The 19,707-nt window shown below is 35.1% G+C and overlaps 1 protein-coding gene and 1 non-coding gene across 5 annotated transcripts in view; one reads left to right on the top strand and one right to left on the bottom strand.

The window, feature by feature from the left end:
• ahi1 (Abelson helper integration site 1) overlaps positions 1 to 19,707 on the top strand; it is a 99,041-nt gene that overhangs the window by 46,115 nt on the left and 33,219 nt on the right. For all 4 annotated transcript variants that reach the window (XM_015347985.2, XM_015347991.2, XM_069178710.1 and 1 more), the window contains exon 21: positions 6,207 to 6,318. In XM_015347985.2, coding sequence (XP_015203471.2) covers positions 6,207 to 6,318 — 112 coding nt within the window. The remainder of the gene's footprint in view (positions 1 to 6,206; positions 6,319 to 19,707) is intronic.
• On the bottom strand, positions 5,687 to 5,760 carry trnat-agu (transfer RNA threonine (anticodon AGU)). The gene has a single exon. It is a non-coding gene; the product is annotated as a tRNA-Thr (tRNA).

The raw sequence follows: 19,707 nt of genomic DNA, 5'->3' as shown, positions 1-19,707 counted from the left end.
ATATAATATGCATTTTTCTGATACTGTTGTTCATATGAGTTTCCTGTGCTGGTTTATGAACATTCTATACTTAAGGAAACAAGGATGTTTTACATGCATCTTTATCTAGGACCTTTCAAAAGACACCTCAGCCATGGATTTCTAGTGACTGGAAAATTACAAAGGTGTCCTTAAAAACTATGGTGAATTTAAATCTATCTAGTTAATCTGCTTATTAAAATCTATGGAAACAGCAGTGCAGAGTTAAACTTCAAGATTCCAAAAGACAAATTATTAAAGGGGATAATTAGATTGAGTTTAGAAAAACTGTGTCTTCCTCAACTAACTTTTTTGACATTACAGGTGCAATATCAAAAGTTAATGAAAAGCTGCAGGTTTCCAAAGTAATACATGGTTTTGGATTAAGAAGTGGGTAACTGAAAGTGCTACAGTGAGCTGTTTTAGGTACACTAAATTTATATCAATGATCATGATTCAGCTGAAGTTTGTAAACCTGTTAAATTCATGAATGGAACAGAAACGTGGGTTTACAGGCAATTAAAAAGCTTAAAGTGTTATATTAAAATACGGTTGAGAAAGCAATTATTACAAAAATTAAGGATGATGATGATGAAAAGAATAATTTTGTACAATATATCTTTACACACAGGAGGGAATCTACTTTATCCACCATTGTAGTGAAGCACCCACATGGGTGACATATGGAAGCCGTTATCCTTTAACAGCTGCACTACACAGCAGATCAGGTAGAGAAATTCAAAATTGCTGCACCATTTAACCTGTACAGGTTCAATCTATATTTTAGGATACCAGAATTGATACCCCTACTCTCTCCAGAAGTGCCACGCTAGTGACAACCAAGGTGTTGCATCTATAGCACAGTAACCCTTGTCACCATACTGTAGTGAATAATATAGTGCAGCATCACTATAACAGTATGTAATAGCAGCACTGTTGTATCATTAGGTATACTTCAGAATGTGTACCCCATTGTAATGGTTATGGACAATGCGCTATAACTTTTTCCATAACCTGGAAAATGCATTATGGTAGAACCTTTATTAGCAGCACAAAATGGAAGGTGTGGATGGACAAGAGCAGAAACATTACAGATAATTATTTTATGGAATCATTACTTTAACGCCAGGTATCTTGTGTGTTCATATAAAAAATCGGTAGTAGTTTTTTTAATTGTGGTGGAAATAAAGTCACAAAAACATAAAACCAGATAATCCTCTTGATTTTTTTTGCATGCCTGTACCTATTTATTGCTCATTGACCCATTGATAAAATGCTCTTATTTGCCACCATCATTTACAACAGTTTGCCACAGTGTGATTCACAGATTCGTTAAATAACAACAGTTGACCATGTGGGTCCAAAGGAAAGGAAAACAGAAACTCTCAAGTGGGAAGAAATAAACGTCATCCCGAACATTTTCTGCATAGTCTAGTCATGTTCATCTGAGTGAAGTTGTGAGGTATCTTGGATCCTGGAGCAAACGCGAAGCACACATGGCTAGACGTTACTTTGAACTCATTTACAGGTGTTTCCTACTCCTTCTCACTTATCATTTTCTGTCTCTGCCCCTGGTGGAGAATTGCTAGTGTTGATGCATTGATGAACATCCGTCCCATGGTGTTGCTGTTTGTTGTAAAATAGATACATTTACACATGTACCATCTAAGCAGTCAATTTATTGATTTGCATTACTCAATGCATGCAATATATATTACACTCAAAATGACATAAGTTAATTATCCAAAGATTTTAACAGTTTTCAGATGTGTGTATTTATAGTATTAATATCACAGAAAATAATATATTTCACAATTTTGATCAAATTTTAATAAAATATAAATGAGAATTTGTTTAGCTGCTGTGAACCAGTACCTGATTGTGCTTATGAGCCTGTAAATTTAATTCAGTTTGTTTTTTAATTTACCAATTAATTTACATTTAATAAATGTGTTTACTAATCAGAATGTTTATGAGTTGACTATGAAGGTGGTGTATACTGTATATAGAAGGAGTAATTTAGCAACCATAGGTTTTTATGGTACTTATTTTTATGGTATTATAAAATTATCTTCTTGGACTGATTTTATGGTATTTGACAGGCCTTGAAACTTTTATATTGATATTGTTCCTCTGCACCGCACATTCATTTGAGTTTACATAGAGCAGACTTGATGTATTTACTGCCAATTTGAATGTGGAGAATAGTGCCCGTTCATCGTCGTCATAGCACTGTGTTGTAGTGAGCTTTACAGATTTAATATTGCTGGTTCAGATTCTTTATCACTATAATTAGTTTTTCCTGTGTGAAATTTAATTGAAATTTCAGTATTCATTTCACAGAACAGACCACGTTTTGAGTTGTCTCAAAATAATCCTGATATTCCAATATTAGTAATCTTCTGGAATTCCAAAACCCCCAAATCCAACTTTTACAGCGTATTTTCAAGGTTTTTTGCTTCACAATGAAATGTATCCCTTTTTTAATTACAGTAATTGTGAAACACAACAGGTGGAAAGCTGGTAAGATTATTTGTATTGAAATATAAATAGTTTCTCTCGACAAAACCTTTAAAAATTAAGTTTGTAACATCTGAATCAGACTGCAAAACAAGATCTGGAGTGGAATATCAACATTCTGATGTCCTGAAACATACAGCTTCAAAACACCTGCCCCCTGAGCACACAGTATTTCGTCTCAGTAAATACATTATTATTTGCCATCTGGTTTAAATGGTACTGGCCCAAGACAGGAAAAACAACATCAAATTCCTGAACCTCTGGTTTGTCTGCCTGTAAAAATGAAAGTGAATCTAAATTGTAGATAAACAAGATGCATTAATGCAATTAGATTTTTTTAATTCATCATTGCATAGTCACTTTCTGGTTATATTGTCTTAAGTCCTGGAGGTCATTAGAAATCTATGTCTCATTTATTTCTTAGAATCATCAGTACAAAAGGAATACATACTGTATGAGGTGGCAAGGAGTCTATCACAACCACTCCTGGAAAAATCTGATTGTATTAATGAGGTACAGTCAGTGGCAGCTATAACAGCTATAATCACAGATCAGTATGTAATACTTTCAGCTGTTAAAAAAAGCCTTGAGAATGACTGCAAATTATTTTTGTACATAAGCATTCAGTGTAAAATACAAATAAATGGTAAAGGGAAGGAATCCCTTTTCTGCCAGACTTCCTACAGCTAAACAAATTAACACACACAAGAAGAAGAATTTCAGATTCAGAGATACTTATAAAATGTCAGTCCATTTCTGCAGGGTTTTCCTTTTCCCCAAAGAGTCTTTAGAGACAATAGATATTCTTTAAATATGTGTCAATTCAATTCAGTACATGATGCTTATTGTCAAATCAGGTTCTTTTTCCTGCAAATAATGTAGTTGCAGTGGCTCGAAGATTCACAAAGCAGAAAAAGATTACTAATACTTAAGCTAGAATAATCTTTTTTTAAAGTCTTTTTCAGAATTGTTTTCAAAACGAATCACAAACATTAAATACTTTCAGCCTGAAGCCATCATCAGTGATTGTAAGATCCATGAACTTCAATAGAAGTTCACTTTATTTAAGTCAAAATTGCTGTCCGATAAAAACAGCAATTATAAATTCTCCAGTAAATAATTAATTCATTGTCAATAAAATATTTGGGAACAAGCAAAAAATGTGATTTCCCTATTACTTTTTGTGACATTGTTTGCAATGTTCATAAAGACTCCTACCAAAGTATTTTTAATTTAAATCCCCATTTAAGTAACCTTTTCTGCACCCACAAATTTTAAAGCATGAACATTGTGCTTTCTTTCCAAAAAGATATATTGCTGTTGGGAAAGCTCCATCCTTGTTAAAGCTTCTTTAACTTACAAGATAATAGCTTTATTAAGTGTTTATGTTTTTGAAAAATGTTAGATTTTAACTTCAGAGGCAAAAGGCATAAAAATATAAAATCTAAAACTGAAAACTCCTTTTTAAAAAGTAAAAAGTTCAATTCCCCTCTGCCATTTAAGTACAGTATGCCACTGTTGTAGGAACTTTACAGCAGATGGGTCTTGGGTCATAGACTCAGAGACGGTAAGCAAGATGAAAAACAATGCGTTTATGTTCAAAGTGGAGAAAATACAAAACAGGGAAAAAACATCTACCTTATTTAGAGCAATAACTAAACCTTTGTCGATAACATCCTCTTCTGACATCGAACTGGGCCGCTGCACTGTTTACTAGCACCACTTAAAGTAAACCTTCCCTTGGTCTAAATCACATCTCCAAACGTTTCACCTTGTCCAAAGCACTGTCAATGAAATTCTCATTAATTCTTGGTTGTTTCTTCCTCTGGTGTAGCACATGTCAAAAGTTCTCCTCTGTTCTCTGCTTCCTGTGTTTTAAATTGTCATTAACCGATCTTCTCCCTTGACATGCTCCTGTTTGCCTCCTCCTACCACCTGTGCTTCCTGCTTATCTCAATAAGGAGCTGTTATTGAATTCTAATTCAATTTTAATAACAACCACATTTTTACCATAAACAATAAAAAAAAATTTGAAGTAACTGGTAGTTCAGCTTCTGAAAACTCCTAATGAGTGTTTTGATGTTTTTTTTACAGTAGTTCTGGTGTCCATAATCCCCATCTTGGCTAAATCATGTCTGCCTGCCACTTGCACTTGTTAGCACTTGTAGTTTTTATTGAGCTTTACAGTGCAGTATTCATGCTAGTGTCTTGACCTTTTCTTACTCAATTATGTGATTAAATAACTAGTTATTATTATTATTATTATTATTATTATTATTATTATTATTATTATTATTATTATTATTATTATTATTATATGTTTAGAAGACATTCATGCATAATATCATGTCACAAACATTAATGTTTACATAGGAACAAGTAATAGGTTTATTCCATGCTGAAAAGAGAAAAAAGAAAACAACGTTTTGGTTGTGGAGCCTTCTTCGGGTGTAATAAGGTGTTTTATGTTTACATGTAAACATAATGTTTATGCTAACTGTGAGCTAACATGAAATGATCGGACTTTAAGCCAGAAAAATGCATTTGATTCAAATTATTTCAGATTCTGTGTAAGAAATACGTTATTTTAATTATTAATGTTGGTATAGTGTCATGCAAAATACATTTAATATGTACAAAATAATTCAAGACATATTGCTAACACTTTCTCCATTCTATTGTATTTTTTTTCCTGTGTTTGTTTGTTTCTTAGCAACACAAACTAGGAAAATCTTATCTGTGCATGTATGTAAATTACTGTCCAAAGCACACAGGAGCACAGGAGAACTGTTGTGCGCTTTATCTCAAGAGTTTCATTATTCCTGCACATTTTAAAGATTCATATGAATATCAAATGTAATTAGGCTGTGACCCGTTTATCCTTCTAAATTGAATTAGTTTGATCATTTGTTTTCATTTTGTATATATTATATAAATAGTAAAAATTCATTTCTTTAACCTTCAACCTAAACTAACATGGATAAAAGTAAACTTAAGGAAATATCTGGAAGAAATGTGATATACAGTAGTATTTCTTATATAAACCTAAATTACCATTGTAACTTTTAAAGCTGTCTTTCATATGTCACTGATGCTAGATACTGTAGATAGATAATACTTTATTAATCCCGTAGGGAAATTGATGAAAAGGCACCGCTGGGATTCGAACCCAGGATCTCCTGTTTACTAGACAGGTGCTTTAACCAACTAAGCCACAGTGCCGCCAAATCTACTACACAATCTGCATATTGCAGTACATCTTTCTGGACAAATAGTACTAAGAACCCCTGATTAAATCCAGGAGTTTTTATGTCAATTACGTACTGATATGGATAGAATCTGTGAGCATTAGGGAGGAACAAAGATGTACATACTCTGATGGAGCTTTTATTTCTCGATATTTGTGCCTATTCATTACTCTTTACTTGTCCTTTCTTATTAATGCATTGGACTGTTAAATTTGAGTGTGTTCTTGCACTTCCTGATGGATTTGCAAGGTCTGATGATGCATTCTGTCTGCAGTTATTAGTTTCTTGTTCAGCCAGAAGTTGTGAACTTGGATTGCATGGTCATTTACCAAAAAGCCACTGCTCTTTTCCCCTCGGCTTGCATCAGTATGTGACCCAGGAAATTACGTTCTGTGTTCTTATTTGCCTTCCCTATTGCAGGTCGGCTCAAATCTCTTGCTTCCTGCTCCATCACTGCTCTCGCCACACTCAAAAGTCAGGCTCCCCAGCTCTCTGGGTGCTCAGCTGATTCCACAGCAGTCAGTACAAAGCCGTGAGTACATTATCGCATTTGCTTATGACTTTAGCCATCCATATGCCTCACCAGCAACAATGCCTGAACTTGACAGTCATACAGCTTGAGCTAGATATTCATTTCAGGGTAAGGTGTCTGTTTTAAATTCTAAGAGTGCAAAATATTTCTACCTTTTAGTTTGGGTTTGTATGCTAGTGTGTGTTGTCCTTTTATGTACAAGTAAAAACAGCGTGAATGGAAAAAAAAAACTTTTTATTAATGTATGCATGTGTATTTATATACTTGGCTCAAAAAAGAAACGGGATATGAAAGTATGACGATGTTCTAAGGTGCACTGGGTTGCCTGAAACTATTGTTCATGCGGATAAACAGTTACTACACTGCAAAACAGAATTTTGAGATGAGGTCTGATTTGACACAATGTCCCCAGTTTCACTCTCTTGACAAATGTACAGTGAATAAAAATAATTTTAATCAGGAGGAGATGAAACACCTGTCAGTATGGAAACATTTTTAAAAAGTGCAACCTGTGTCTTCATGACAGTTCCTCATTATTAGTTATTTTACTGTAATTGCCAGTCTGCCCACTGCTTTTGTATACGTCTACTGTCTACATATTTAGAAAGGCTCCAATTCATACTGAATGTAGTAATATATGAAGTAGGTATCATTGACTCACAGTAGTCTTTACATCACTCATTTTTGATTGATGAATTTATAGATATAAAAAATTCACCTTTGCTGTAGAATATATATTTTGTAAGCTTTTGATCTCTCTATGTATTGTGGACTAACGCCAAAATGTTGTATTGGTAAAACACAAAGTTTGTTTTCATCTGTTTTCACTTGAACATAATTGTTCATTCTTCTGTTCACAAAAGTGTGACATTCAGGTAAAAACTATATACTGTATAGCCCTTTTTTTGCATTTGTTTATCTTTACACTGTCGTGTTACCTGAATCCATATTCAAGAGAGAATGTATTGTTTTAATGACTAATTAATACAGGTGCTGAGTTAACGATAAACAAAAGAAGTGTGTTATAGCACACTTATATAGTAATATTTCAAAAATTGTTAAACGTGCATATAATACATTTCCATTAAGATGAAGATGAAGAAAAGATACATAAAATAAAATGGAAAAAAAAGATAACGAACAGTCCAAAAGGGCTATACAAAAGCCATTTAAAAATGACAGATACAAAGGAAATGACAAACTCTCACTTGTTACGATATCAGTGTTTCATAAAAAAATAAGTAGAATAATCTGCAAAATAAAGAGGAACCATGGGGTTATTAAAACTAAATAGTGTGAATTTGATGTTTTGATCTTGTTTGTGATCTTTTATAATCTTTGTTGTCTTCTTTTCATAATTTTTTAAAATATCACAGACATTTTGCAATTGTAAAGTGTAAAAAGTAGCACCTTTTAGATCGTACAATGAGAGCATACAGTAAAATGCAGCTCTAAAGCCATGCTTGAGAGTCTCATTTAAATTAGGGTGTATTAGCATTCATACTTTTCACACATTATGTTCCATATTCAGGGCCACATTTTGTTAGCGGTGTTAAGAGAGTAACACTAATATATGGCACAGAAAGCAGTAAAAATAGTTAACTGTCCTAGCCTAGACTAACTAGAGGTTTCTTAGCAATGTTAGAAAATAAGCCTGTAACATATATTATTTGTTCTTTTCAGTTATTTTCTGCAGGCAAACAGATATAACTTATAACATTTTTCTTATGGATTCCAATATATGACTTTATTATGTCATTGTTTTTAGTTTAAAGTCTCAAGGTATGCTTTGGTTACCATAATTTATGTTAGCAGCCATATTCTAAAAATGATGGATCAATGGGTAGAGGATGTGGTGACCCGGAGCCAGCACCTGAAGCAGAGCACAAGGAATGACCCTATATTGGATACGGATGCATAAGCACAATTTAGAGACAGCAGTAGAACATTGAAAGGCAGCAGTACTTACCACTACACCACTATACCTCCTCTTTTAAGTCTCTTTTAGACATAGAGTTGTGATATGCATTATTAACTATAGTAGATGCAGCAGAAAATCTCCTAGATGAGAAGGTGTTAAATATAGCTTCATAACCCAACCATCTACTAGTGAAGATATACTTGTTCATGTTTTCAGGATCTAATTAAGATAACAGAAGTGAACTTTTTTGGAATTGTAATATTGTTAACTACTGATACTTTAGTCTGAGGCTAGAATTAGTGCTTATGATCTTAGAAAAGCAGAGCAGTGAGCTTGGAACTGACAGTTATGTTTTAGTATAATCATATTAGCTCTGAATCTATCTCAAAACAAAATGAGTCCTGACACTCATGTGTGCAGTTCTAAGAAAATATGCCAGTTGGGAGAGAGAGAGAGATATGCAGACTGCATAAAGAGTAGAAAGAGTTTTCAAAGGCAGAAAAATAATATAGTAGTCTACAGAGACAGCTGGAAAAAAAAACATTTGATTTTCCAAGCGAGTAGGAAGGGCTATTGCAACAATGAAAAAACAAAGCATTTTTCCTCAGCACTAAAACAGTGCTACAACTATAAAAGCAAATGCCAGTACAAGATAATAGGCGATAATCTTATCTTCTTCTGCTATTAATAAAATAATATAGAAAAAAAGTGATCTAAAACTAATAAAAAGGCTAAATGAATAGTTTACACACTTTTGCTCAATAGAAGACATTAATAGCATGACCCGTTAATCAAGAACTTCATCAGTATTGGGTAATTTCAAATACTGACACTGAGGTTCTACAGGGGCACAATCGTATGTATAAGGAAATGAGAAGTGTTATTTACACCTTAGTTAAGTCAGTTCTCACTAATGGTAAGATGGTTTACCTATCATTAACAAATGTAACATCAAATTAATAAAATTAGGACAGCACTTCAGTTGGGATACTATACAAAGAGTTTAGCTAGAAATATGTTTAGAAACAATGGCATTTTAAAAATTATGAAAACAGAAAAAAATGAACTTGCAACAATTTATCAAACAAGCAAAGGGACAGTTGCTAACATTAAAGACTATGACATGAAATGCTTAGTGTCCTAGGAGGTTTTTGATCGGGTTCCTCATAAAATGTAAACCTTCAAACATTGTAGCAATGGACATGAATGTACTGTATGCATATGCATCAAGAATTGATGAACCAACAGAAAAGAGTGCATCGTCTTAAGGGATGTAACTTCAGATTGGGCCGAGGTAAGCAGTGGTGGTACCACAGGGAACCCGTTTAGGCCTGTTGCTCCTCCTGATCTTTATCAACAGTTTAGATTAGGCATCTGGTAAGCAAATAATAATAATAGCAATGTGTGAATAGTTACAAATGAGGGGAGTCCATTTAACCCATCTATCCCATTGGATAGTCAGTGGCTTAATGATCCAGTTATCTTGTCTAATTGTTTATTGAATGAAACAAGGGTATCGGCTTCAACAGCATGACTGGGAAACATCTTAAATAATCCCATATAATAGATTATTGTTTAGTTTGTAAACTATTGAATATTTCACATGGTACTTAAATAGGGGGATTGGCAAATACAGCTTCAGAAAGCAAGGTAATTATATAAAAAGTATTGATTTGGCATAGACATGGCAAAATAAATTTAATGTGCATGCAAGCAGTCCAAGAGGTAAGAAAATAGGCTATGCATATTGCTTGAGTTAATGTAGATTCTTTAACTTTCTCATCAAAACAATATCTAGAAGATATAAAAAAGCAATCAATGCTTGGGTTTGTAGCAAAATAAATGCAGTTTAAATCAAAGTAAATTATGGTCAAGCTTTACAACATGCTAGTTGTGTTCACCTTTGGTTATGATGCAAAGTTTCCAAATTGTATTTCTGTCGAAGTGGGCAGTCATGACACTTTCAAATAAAAAAATAAAAATACAATCTACACAATGTACTCCAAACTGAAAAGCCAAAAAAGCTCCTAGTTTGTAAATTAGATTTTTACAGAAAATTAGAAGATTGCTTATTTAAATTAATTATTTAGATTCCTTTTCTACCACACCCTATACAAGTAAGGTAGAAAAGAATGTCACAGAATTAATTAAATGCTTCTGTTTCTGTAAGCTAGAACAGCTAGATATTGAATATCAAGCTACTACTCACACGGTGATGAGATACATTCACCATAATGACCAAGGAAGCTTCCAAACAAATCAGAGATAAAGCAGTCAAGAGGCACAGGTGAGGAGAAGGCTACTATACCTGCAGTAGATCAAGTTACTCTTCCACAGTGAGCAGCAGGGCAGGCAGGAGAGGGAGGAGATTGGCTAGAGATGCTGTGAAGTCAGCAATGACTTTGTTCAGTCTGAATTGGTGGTCATTCATTGACAATATCCATGTCCCTACACAAAGCTAACTTGTATGTTGATAATCAAGAAAAGGGGCCTTTATTTAAAGTTCATATGAGATTTAACATGAGATTTAACATGACACCGCAGACATGTGGCAGAAGGTTTTATGGTCATTTGAGACAAACATTGTTCAGAAAAATTGACGTTTTTCAAAGGCATTACTTACAGTGCAGGTCCAACATGGCACTTACCCCAGTCAGTACTATCACAGCTGTCAAGTTGTTATAGGGATTGTTATCACGTTAAGGGGACTGGGGAGCTTGTGAGGATTGAGGGGGGAACAGAGAGTCAAAGTATAGGCACATCCTAGAGGAAAGCCTGCTTGAGTCACCCAAGAGTCTAGAACGGGGTCACAAATTCACACTTTGACAAGAAATTGACCTAAAGCATGAAAAAAAAAAGCTCATCTGAAAACTAAATTCTGCATTATACATTATACCGACCAAGCCTAAAAGCCTCTTGTTTGTAACCTTTCACATGTTGGTTTTGATATTAGCAAGGGTGTTTAATTATATTCATGGATATTGTTTGTTGAATATGTAGCTATAACAACCACTTGTTGGGTTTGGCACTCAAAGCTAGATATTCAGTATTTGCTACTCAAGAGAGCAAGGCACTTATTTACAGATTACTTAATTGGTATGCTGTATGCACATTCTCATCCTTTAAAGCTTCTTAATTCTTTTATTTCATGCCTAGGTCCTGTTCAGGAATGGGTCATATTAGATTTTGGTGACTTTCAGTGAAAACTATTTAATGGTACTGTCTTTATGTGGTATTCCAAAAGAACGCACAGACAAGCTATGGAAGCAAAAGTATATGCAAAGTAAAAACGTAATCAAATTCATGTATGAATCAATGCAACATGGCTAACCTCGATCTGAAACCTTGAAAAGTCTCCAGTCAATGTGATATAAAAAATAACATGTCCATAAAAGTTGTTCTTAGAGATTTCTGGAATACACAATAACCATCAAAATAAAAATAACATTTTATATACTGTATATGCGTTCTTAGAAGAAGTACAGTATGCAGATTTTGAATCTTGATTATGAATGTTTCCTGCGCAATTTTGGTTAATTGATCATTCAGAACTCACTGTGATACATCTGTGTGACTTTGTTGCAAAATCACTAAATCTCTTTGTTAGTCAAAGCTGATTGGTGATGATGTGGTATCTCCTGTTAAAAGTCAAGCCTGCTGGAAATCAAACACTAAAAATGGGAACTGGTGCTATTGGTATATTAGAGGCTTGACTATCGCACTGTTGTTGACCATCCGAAGTGTTCACAAACAACAGTTTTAAACCTGTTAAGACATTAATGTGAAACGCAGTCCATCAGTGATTAGAATAGAATAGAACCTGGAAGACTGTGAGCCATACATGTAGCACCTTACCAAGTCTTTACAGAACTGTAACGATTGATCACAACACTTAACTGAAGAGCTGCTGCTTTGCTCGAGTCCTGGCCCCTCATTTGCTGACTTTCTAAAGGCTCATACTGACGTGACAAAAAATTCCAGCAGGACAACACATGCCCTCGCTATTCTTATGTAACAGTGTCTTTCTTATGACATGAGAATAAGAGCAAAAGAATCGTTACGATCATAAAGAAACCCTTCAGTTCATCTGGCCCCATTGGTAGTTAGTAGCTAATTGATCCAAGATACCTTGAAAGACGCCTGGATATCGACTTGTCAACATGGCAGGGACACTTGTTGCATACTTCCACATCCCTTTGGGTAAAGAAGTGTCGTCTGTTCTCAGTTTTAAATTAACTTTCACTTGCGTTATCTGCTTCATTCTTATTCACTGCACATTCTGAAGAAATAAGATGGTCCCCTGACAGATCGTATCTGTTCAAGATTAAAGGTTCGGTTGAGTTCAGTCTGTCAGTGTAGGACTTTCCCTTAAGCCCCGAGTGTATCTGTTTGATCTTCTCCAGACTGATTCCAGAGCAATATCTTTTTTACAACGTGGTGTTACAAAGTATTCTAAATGAGGTTTTCCAAATGTGTTATACAATTTTAACATAACATCCCTTGATTTAAATTCTACACTTCTAACTATAGTATATACCCTAACATGATATTTGCCTTTTTATTAGCTTCCCAGCTTTGTCTGGGACATGTACTGTATATGATGTGTTAGCATAAACACCTCAGTTTTGGTAGTTGAGATGAGTTCAGTCTGTCAGTGTGGGACTTTCCTTTAAACCCTGAGTGCATCATTTTTCAGCATTTGCCATTTCGTATTCATCATTTGTTCTTAGATATCCTGAATGCAAGACCCTGCACTTAAAACCCTGTCTACGTAAATGTTATCAGTCAGGTATTTACTCAAGTCATTTATCTACATCTTTTTGAAATTCATTTTCTGCTTCCACGGTGTTTTTACAAAGTCCCCCTAATGTTGTATTAGCTGCAAATGTGATTAGTTTGCTATCTAAAACAGAATTTATATCATTGATTCTAAATTAAGAACAACAGTGATAGTAGTACAGATTCCTGTGGTACTTTACCCCAAATCCACACCTGAATAGTCCTGACTGTCTACCATCTAAAAGCTTGAGAATTAATCTATTATGAAGACCTGTCAAAAGTGAATTAAGAACATAACATATAGATGTCTTATGTGCTAGACGTCAGCCCCATTAAATATTTTTAGACTGGGAAGATGTACAATACAGTATGACACCTAAGGCTCAGAGACTAGGGTACAAGTTTGACATGTTTGTTCAATAAAATGCCACTGCACCTGAGACACTGAGAATGTTTTTTCCTGATATTAAGTTTGTTAATAGTTATAAGTGTTTTCTATTGATGTAAAATTTGGTAAGCTTTTATTCGACCGGAATTTGTCTGTGTTAATATCTTCTTGAAAATAATCATGCAATGGAACCCAAATTCTCAGATACAGTTTGTGTTTAGAATTTATGTAGTGTAGCTGTTGTTCCTCAGATTAGCTTCTTGTGTTTTTACTAATGTCCATGCTATAACAGATCCATGAGTATCTTATTGTATGTTGTAGTTGGGCAGGCCTAAAAAATTGTTCGGAATATGACCCCTACAGCCAAAATAAGAAGAAACCCAGTGGATGGAAGGCATACGTACACCCAGTTTTTCAAACAATGCATTCTTCTATAAAATTCCAAGAGCTAATTAATAAACATTATAAGTCATATCGTTTTAGTTAGATTGATACTGTTACGTTCCCATGCGGGAATCCATTTTTGAAAGTGGGTGTATCCCTAGATTAAGCCTCTCTCTGGATTGGTTGAAGGGAGCGGTCTGGTTTTAAATGCCAGTATGGGACATCCTGGTAGGGGTGTCTGAAGAGAGGTGTAAGAAGAAGAAACGGCGATAACATGAGATGTGTCGAATTTGTTTTCTTAGCTGTGGTGTAGGGTTGGGATTGTTGTCGCACCCATGTTTTTTGTTTTCCGTTATAGCTTAGTTTATGATAGAGTAGAAAGATAGCTTGCCAAAGACTTTTGTTTGGCTTTGCCACCCCTTTCTCAGAAGACAGGTTTAAGAGCTAAGATAAGAGATAACTTTATTGGCCATATACAATTTTTTGTATTAGGAATTTGTTTTTAGCATACCCCAACTTGCTCTCCATGAGACAGAGACAGGGAGAGAAGCTTGGGGTCAAAGCACAGGGTCAGCCATTTATATGGCACCCTGGAACATTTAGGATTAAGGGCCTTGCTAGGGGGCCCAGCGGAGTAGGATTCCTCTGCCGGCCGTGGGATACAAACTGGCAACCTTCCAGCCAAAGGTGCAGATCCTTAGTCAAAACGCCACTACTAAATTAGCGGGTAATTAGGTTGTAGAATAGTGTAATTAGTTGGGTTTTTTTTATTCACTTAGCCCTGTGTTTTTTTTACTTCCTAACATTATCAGGTATACTACACATAGTTTTTTGTATTTTCATCCATTAAACCCTGGCTCATATGTTAGTCCCCATTCGCCCCTAGACTGAGCCATATTGGGGACGTAACAATACCAATCGATGTCCATAGCATTGTCTGTGTAGATTAGTTCATGCATTTTCAGGCAGGAACCTTCATGACAGATATTGAACATTACCTTTTGTTTGGTGTCTCTTGTTAGTCAGGTATTCATTATTGAGTATTTGGACCATTGTTAAAGGAGCTGTGGCCATCCTCTCTACCTGTCCTTCTTTTTTTATTTTCAGCTATGAACTCTAAAATACAAACTAGGACCTCTATGTTACATAAAAGCAGACAATCAAGAATAAAAAAACAGTTGGAGCCATAGTGCAGTAGCTAGGAATTCTAACGTCAGCAACTTGAATATAGTGAAAATGAAAGAAACCACCGGTATATTAACTAATCAGCCAAGAACAGGTTGGCAAAGTTAAAGAATCTCCAGCTGTTGACAGAAACATTATCCAACCTGTCAATGAAAACCCTAAAACAACTGTCAAATCGCCAGCTACCTCCAGATTGCAGAGATGAAGGTACAAAAACCCCCAAAAAAGTGCAATTCTTTGCAATTCTGCTGTCCTCTCATGAGCATCAAGAGCAGAATAGCCAGATTAGAATTTGCTCAGAAGCCCAACAATGAGTTTGGGCCATTTTGGAACAAAGTTCTATGGAACAATGTTCGTATACTTATGGTCACTTGATAGCACTGGGTTGAGCAGTGGGATAACCCAAAAATAAAACTTGCATTGTACTTTGACAGGTACTGTACATACTGTATTGCTTCAGTGTAAAGCACAAACAACAATCTCAGTACCTTTGAACGGCACTGTATAAAATATCAGTTAATTATGTTAAAATATCACTAAGTTATGTCTAAATGAAATTTATCATCATCAATTGAATGTCCTTTATTGTCATTTATTAGACATTATTATTTAGCCAGCTCATAGATGATGTGTTGATCTTCAATTATTCAGAACTTTAGTTTTGTTTCATGCTTTGGATCCTAAAATCTTGACAAAGTGTATTACAACCTCATGAACTGAAACATTCCTGAGAATTTCTAAGGATGAGATGGCAAGGCTAATGTGAAGTAAGGCTGAGTGAGCTTGTTGAAACACGAATTAGCTGACACAAGCTCGCAGAGGTCATGTCTCCCACTTGTAAATAGTTTTATTGTATTCGTCCTGAGAAGAACATTTATTTGTCACTTTTTGTTTCTCAGTAATATGCATGTTAAAACTTGAGCCATAGAGAGCAATTTGTAGTATTACATGTGGAATGAACATGTGAGCAACCTGAAATTCAGGATTCCAAGCAGGACCTTACTGTGAAATCTTCATGCTGCTTATCTGGCTGAGACTTTCCCACGAGAAAACCTTTGGCAAAGTTTGAATGATTGCATACCTGGATCCACGGCTGGAAAAGGAGCTGCAGGCTTTTCCTATATTGACATGTTTTGACAGTACCGCAAGTGGATACAGGTACATTAATTCTTCTCCTAAAGGTGTTAGAACACTTTTTGTTTCATAATGACATTCCCATACAAAGATCCCTGAATGAATGCCACGTCATTATAACAAGGTCTTATCTTTACTGGGCCCACTTTGATTTGAAGTCAGAGATGTGCTGAGATACTGTGTCATTATGTATGGTTTCAGGATTAATGATATTTTTGTTGCTAAAAGAAGAAGGTGTTGTCCAGATATTCCCAGTTTCAGCAAAGGAAGTTCATTTATATGCTTTGAACTATTAAAGCCAAATGAGGAAGACACATTTCTAAAACAAAGCACACATCGGGAAGTGAAGTGCATGAAAAGGATAGATATGGGAACTGTGAAGTTCCTGAATCTGAAAGAAAAGGATAACTCAGGTGCATGTGAACTGTGTTGTGGCAGATGTTGCTATGGTTTAAGGTTGAGGGAAGCACCACCTGTCAGTCTGCACTAGGGTGTGGATGAATCTATGCATTACCATTTCCTGTTAAATGGGATGAATCCATTTTAACTAAACCAGATACAGGTTGTGGCCTAAATCACGAACACCCATCACAGCAGAAAGAAGTGATTGAAAAGATGCATAAGGACCTTCCTGTTCCCTTCCATAGTGGACACACAGTAACTTGTGGAAACTGCGTGCAAGTTTATACCTTTTATGAGATTTTACCATGGGATTGGTTTACTTCCTTTGCAGGCAGGCCTTTAACCTTCATATAAGGTTACGTTTTTGTCTAAGGAAGCCTTTTAATGCTTGGCAAGGTAATGCATTGTAGTAATGTCATAAATTAACATAATTTTCCCTTTAGTGCTATAACATATATTTACAAACAACTTTCATTTTCAGAAGGAACAGTAATTCTTCATACCATATCTATCCATTATATTTAGTGTTTGAATGTTGCAACTAAATTAAAAGACATGTCAGTATTTTACAATTTTACTCTGTTTTTTGCTTTTTTGTGCTGCTCATCAAGAACAAAATTACCCAGATTTGTGTTGCCTGAAACAGCATTTTACCTTCCCATGACCTGTTTTCTTGGACTTTCCAGATGTAGTTTTTGTAATCAGTAACTTTAACTTCATTATACAGTATATTAAAACCTAAATTTAAAACAGTATTATAACTCTAGCCTTAACAAAGTATAAAAAAATCAAGATCAGTTTATTTTTGACATATAGCCAAAGTGCTTAACTTTGTGCATTGTATGGGTACTAATTATACACTAGTGTTACTTTTTATTGTCCTTTTTTTGGTTACTCAATTTATTTATAGCATGTGCTGGCTTTGTAGTGTTGGTTTGGATATGGAGTTTTGTTCATGAGAAATGTAATCAGCCATGTTTTTGCAGTTTTATACAAGTCACAATTATTCCTGCCCTGCTCTTAGCCTTCTTTCCATTCACTTGGAGTGAGGTGACCTCAGGCACCACTGAGAAAGACCTCTCCTTCTGCCACGTGTAAATGTGAAAGTGAATGTGTCACTGGAAATGAGGCAATCCAGTTATGTGCAAATTTATTGCAATTACCACAACTTAGGTAATTTATAGAAGAAAGATTCTGTTATACAGTATGTGTGCTATTGAATTATTTTGAAATTACCATATATCCCCTTCCAAATTGTCATGTTTGTTTTCCAATTATTGGTCAGCTTAGCATGAGCTTTTGAGCTGTTGTAAAAATAACAATGCAGTACAAATGAACATTTAGCATTTTATTTAAAGACCTACTTCCTGTGCTCAAAGCTCTCTTCAAAGATTTTGGTTCGGTTGTGACACATAATGCTGTTTCATACCCCAAAGCTATGTTCTTGACACCCACCAGCCTTGTTAACCTCACCTCTAAAAAGTCCTGTTTTGCAGAGGCTTCCAATAAATTGTAGAACCAGTTTTATCTCTCATGTTCACATGTCACGCAACACAATGTGCTTTATTAATAGGATTTTGGGCTAGACTCAACATGTCCAAAGCCCATGTGATTTATCTGCAGGGCCCCATGAGAAAGACAATGCCCCACCTTTCTTGACTCATGCTAGATTTTAAATTTCTAATGTGATGTCATAATTTTTTTCAGTTCAGTTTCAGTCCTCATAGTTTTAAAGAGTACATTTCCATTTTCTCTGGCTCAGAATAATTCAAATACATGATATTCATGTTTGGCTTTTAAATAAAGATTAGTTACTTTCCTCTAGGTTGAAAGTTATTAAACCAATGTATTCCTCTCCAAAATGTGCCCATTAATCTGTGATGTCACAATGGAGAAGACTCAAGATGAACATATCAACAAATTATCAAATATAATATGACACCAGCTCTGATACAGACTTAGAAGTGAGTCACAGGTGTCCTGATGCATAGAAATTGATGAAAGATAAGACAAAAGCAGTGAGGATGGAAACAAAGTTGTACTTCACTTAGATGACATTATAGAGCCATAATGGTGAGCAATATGTGAGTCAAGTGTACAAAAGTGAAAATGTGACCTTCAAAAGCAGAATGCAGTGTGCTTTGAATTAAATATTTATGGACCACTGAGTCCTTCACTTCTGTGGGCTTTATTAGTATGAATGTGCAGTGTTAAAATGAATATGTTTGTCGAAGAAGGCAGAGATAGCTCTTTAAATTGTAATCTTTTCCACAGAAACACTGAGAATGTTGTCGTAGGGAGTTTTAAAATAAATCACACTGAAAGGGCAGACTAAGGGAGGAGAAGAGCATTGAAAACTTATTCATTTTCTTTAAAGCACAAATACAGAGAAACAATAACCATGACAATATTTGACAATGTAACACTGCAAGTGTAGTCTTTACTGTAATCTTTATAAGACTTGCATTTTCAATTGTAGAGTGGTGGGTAAGAATGCAGGTTCTGAATTTTGTAACATCATTTTAAATATTGCAATAGGGAAGACATTTATTCAAATGTCATTTTTATCATTAATAATATTTTGGCACTTTTTGAAAATCAGGACTATAACATGTAGCTCCAACCCATTCTTCAAATAACCTAAGAAGCTATCACAACCATAAAATGATATAGTCTTGTAGAAAATGGAAGCCAAAATGCAGAGTGAAATCTATCTTAGTTTTTATGTGAGTGGCTACTATACTCTCATGGTGGTATATGGTCCTTATAAGCTGCAGTGCAGGGCTGAAAATGACAAGGATATATTCTCAGTCAAGGAATTATAAATTCTTCTTGAGTTTCTCATCTACTGTTTTTTCTTTCTGGTAAAGGGTGATTGGGGCAGTGGTGTGGGGGTTAATCCTACCATCTTATAGCACTAGTTTGATACCTTGAATATCTGCATAGAGTTTGCATGTCCCCTCCATGTTTTATGGGTTTTTGCTGGATTCTAGAAGTTTCCTTCCATCTCCCAAAGCCATGGTGTTTAGTTGTAATTGGAGATTCTAAATGGTCTGAGCTCCCCAAACTATTTTAATTTCCTTTCCTGAAAAATGAGTGGCTATGCTCTTAAGAGTCACACATGAAGCCAGGGACATGCTAAGTTAGCGGCACATTTACAAAACAATAAGCTGAAGATAAGGATAAACTATTTCTA

The sequence above is a fragment of the Lepisosteus oculatus genome, chromosome 2, assembly GCF_040954835.1.
Source record: "Lepisosteus oculatus isolate fLepOcu1 chromosome 2, fLepOcu1.hap2, whole genome shotgun sequence".
Classification (NCBI taxonomy): Eukaryota; Metazoa; Chordata; class Actinopteri; order Semionotiformes; family Lepisosteidae; genus Lepisosteus; species Lepisosteus oculatus.
This window is presented reverse-complemented; position numbering and strand designations above follow the sequence as displayed.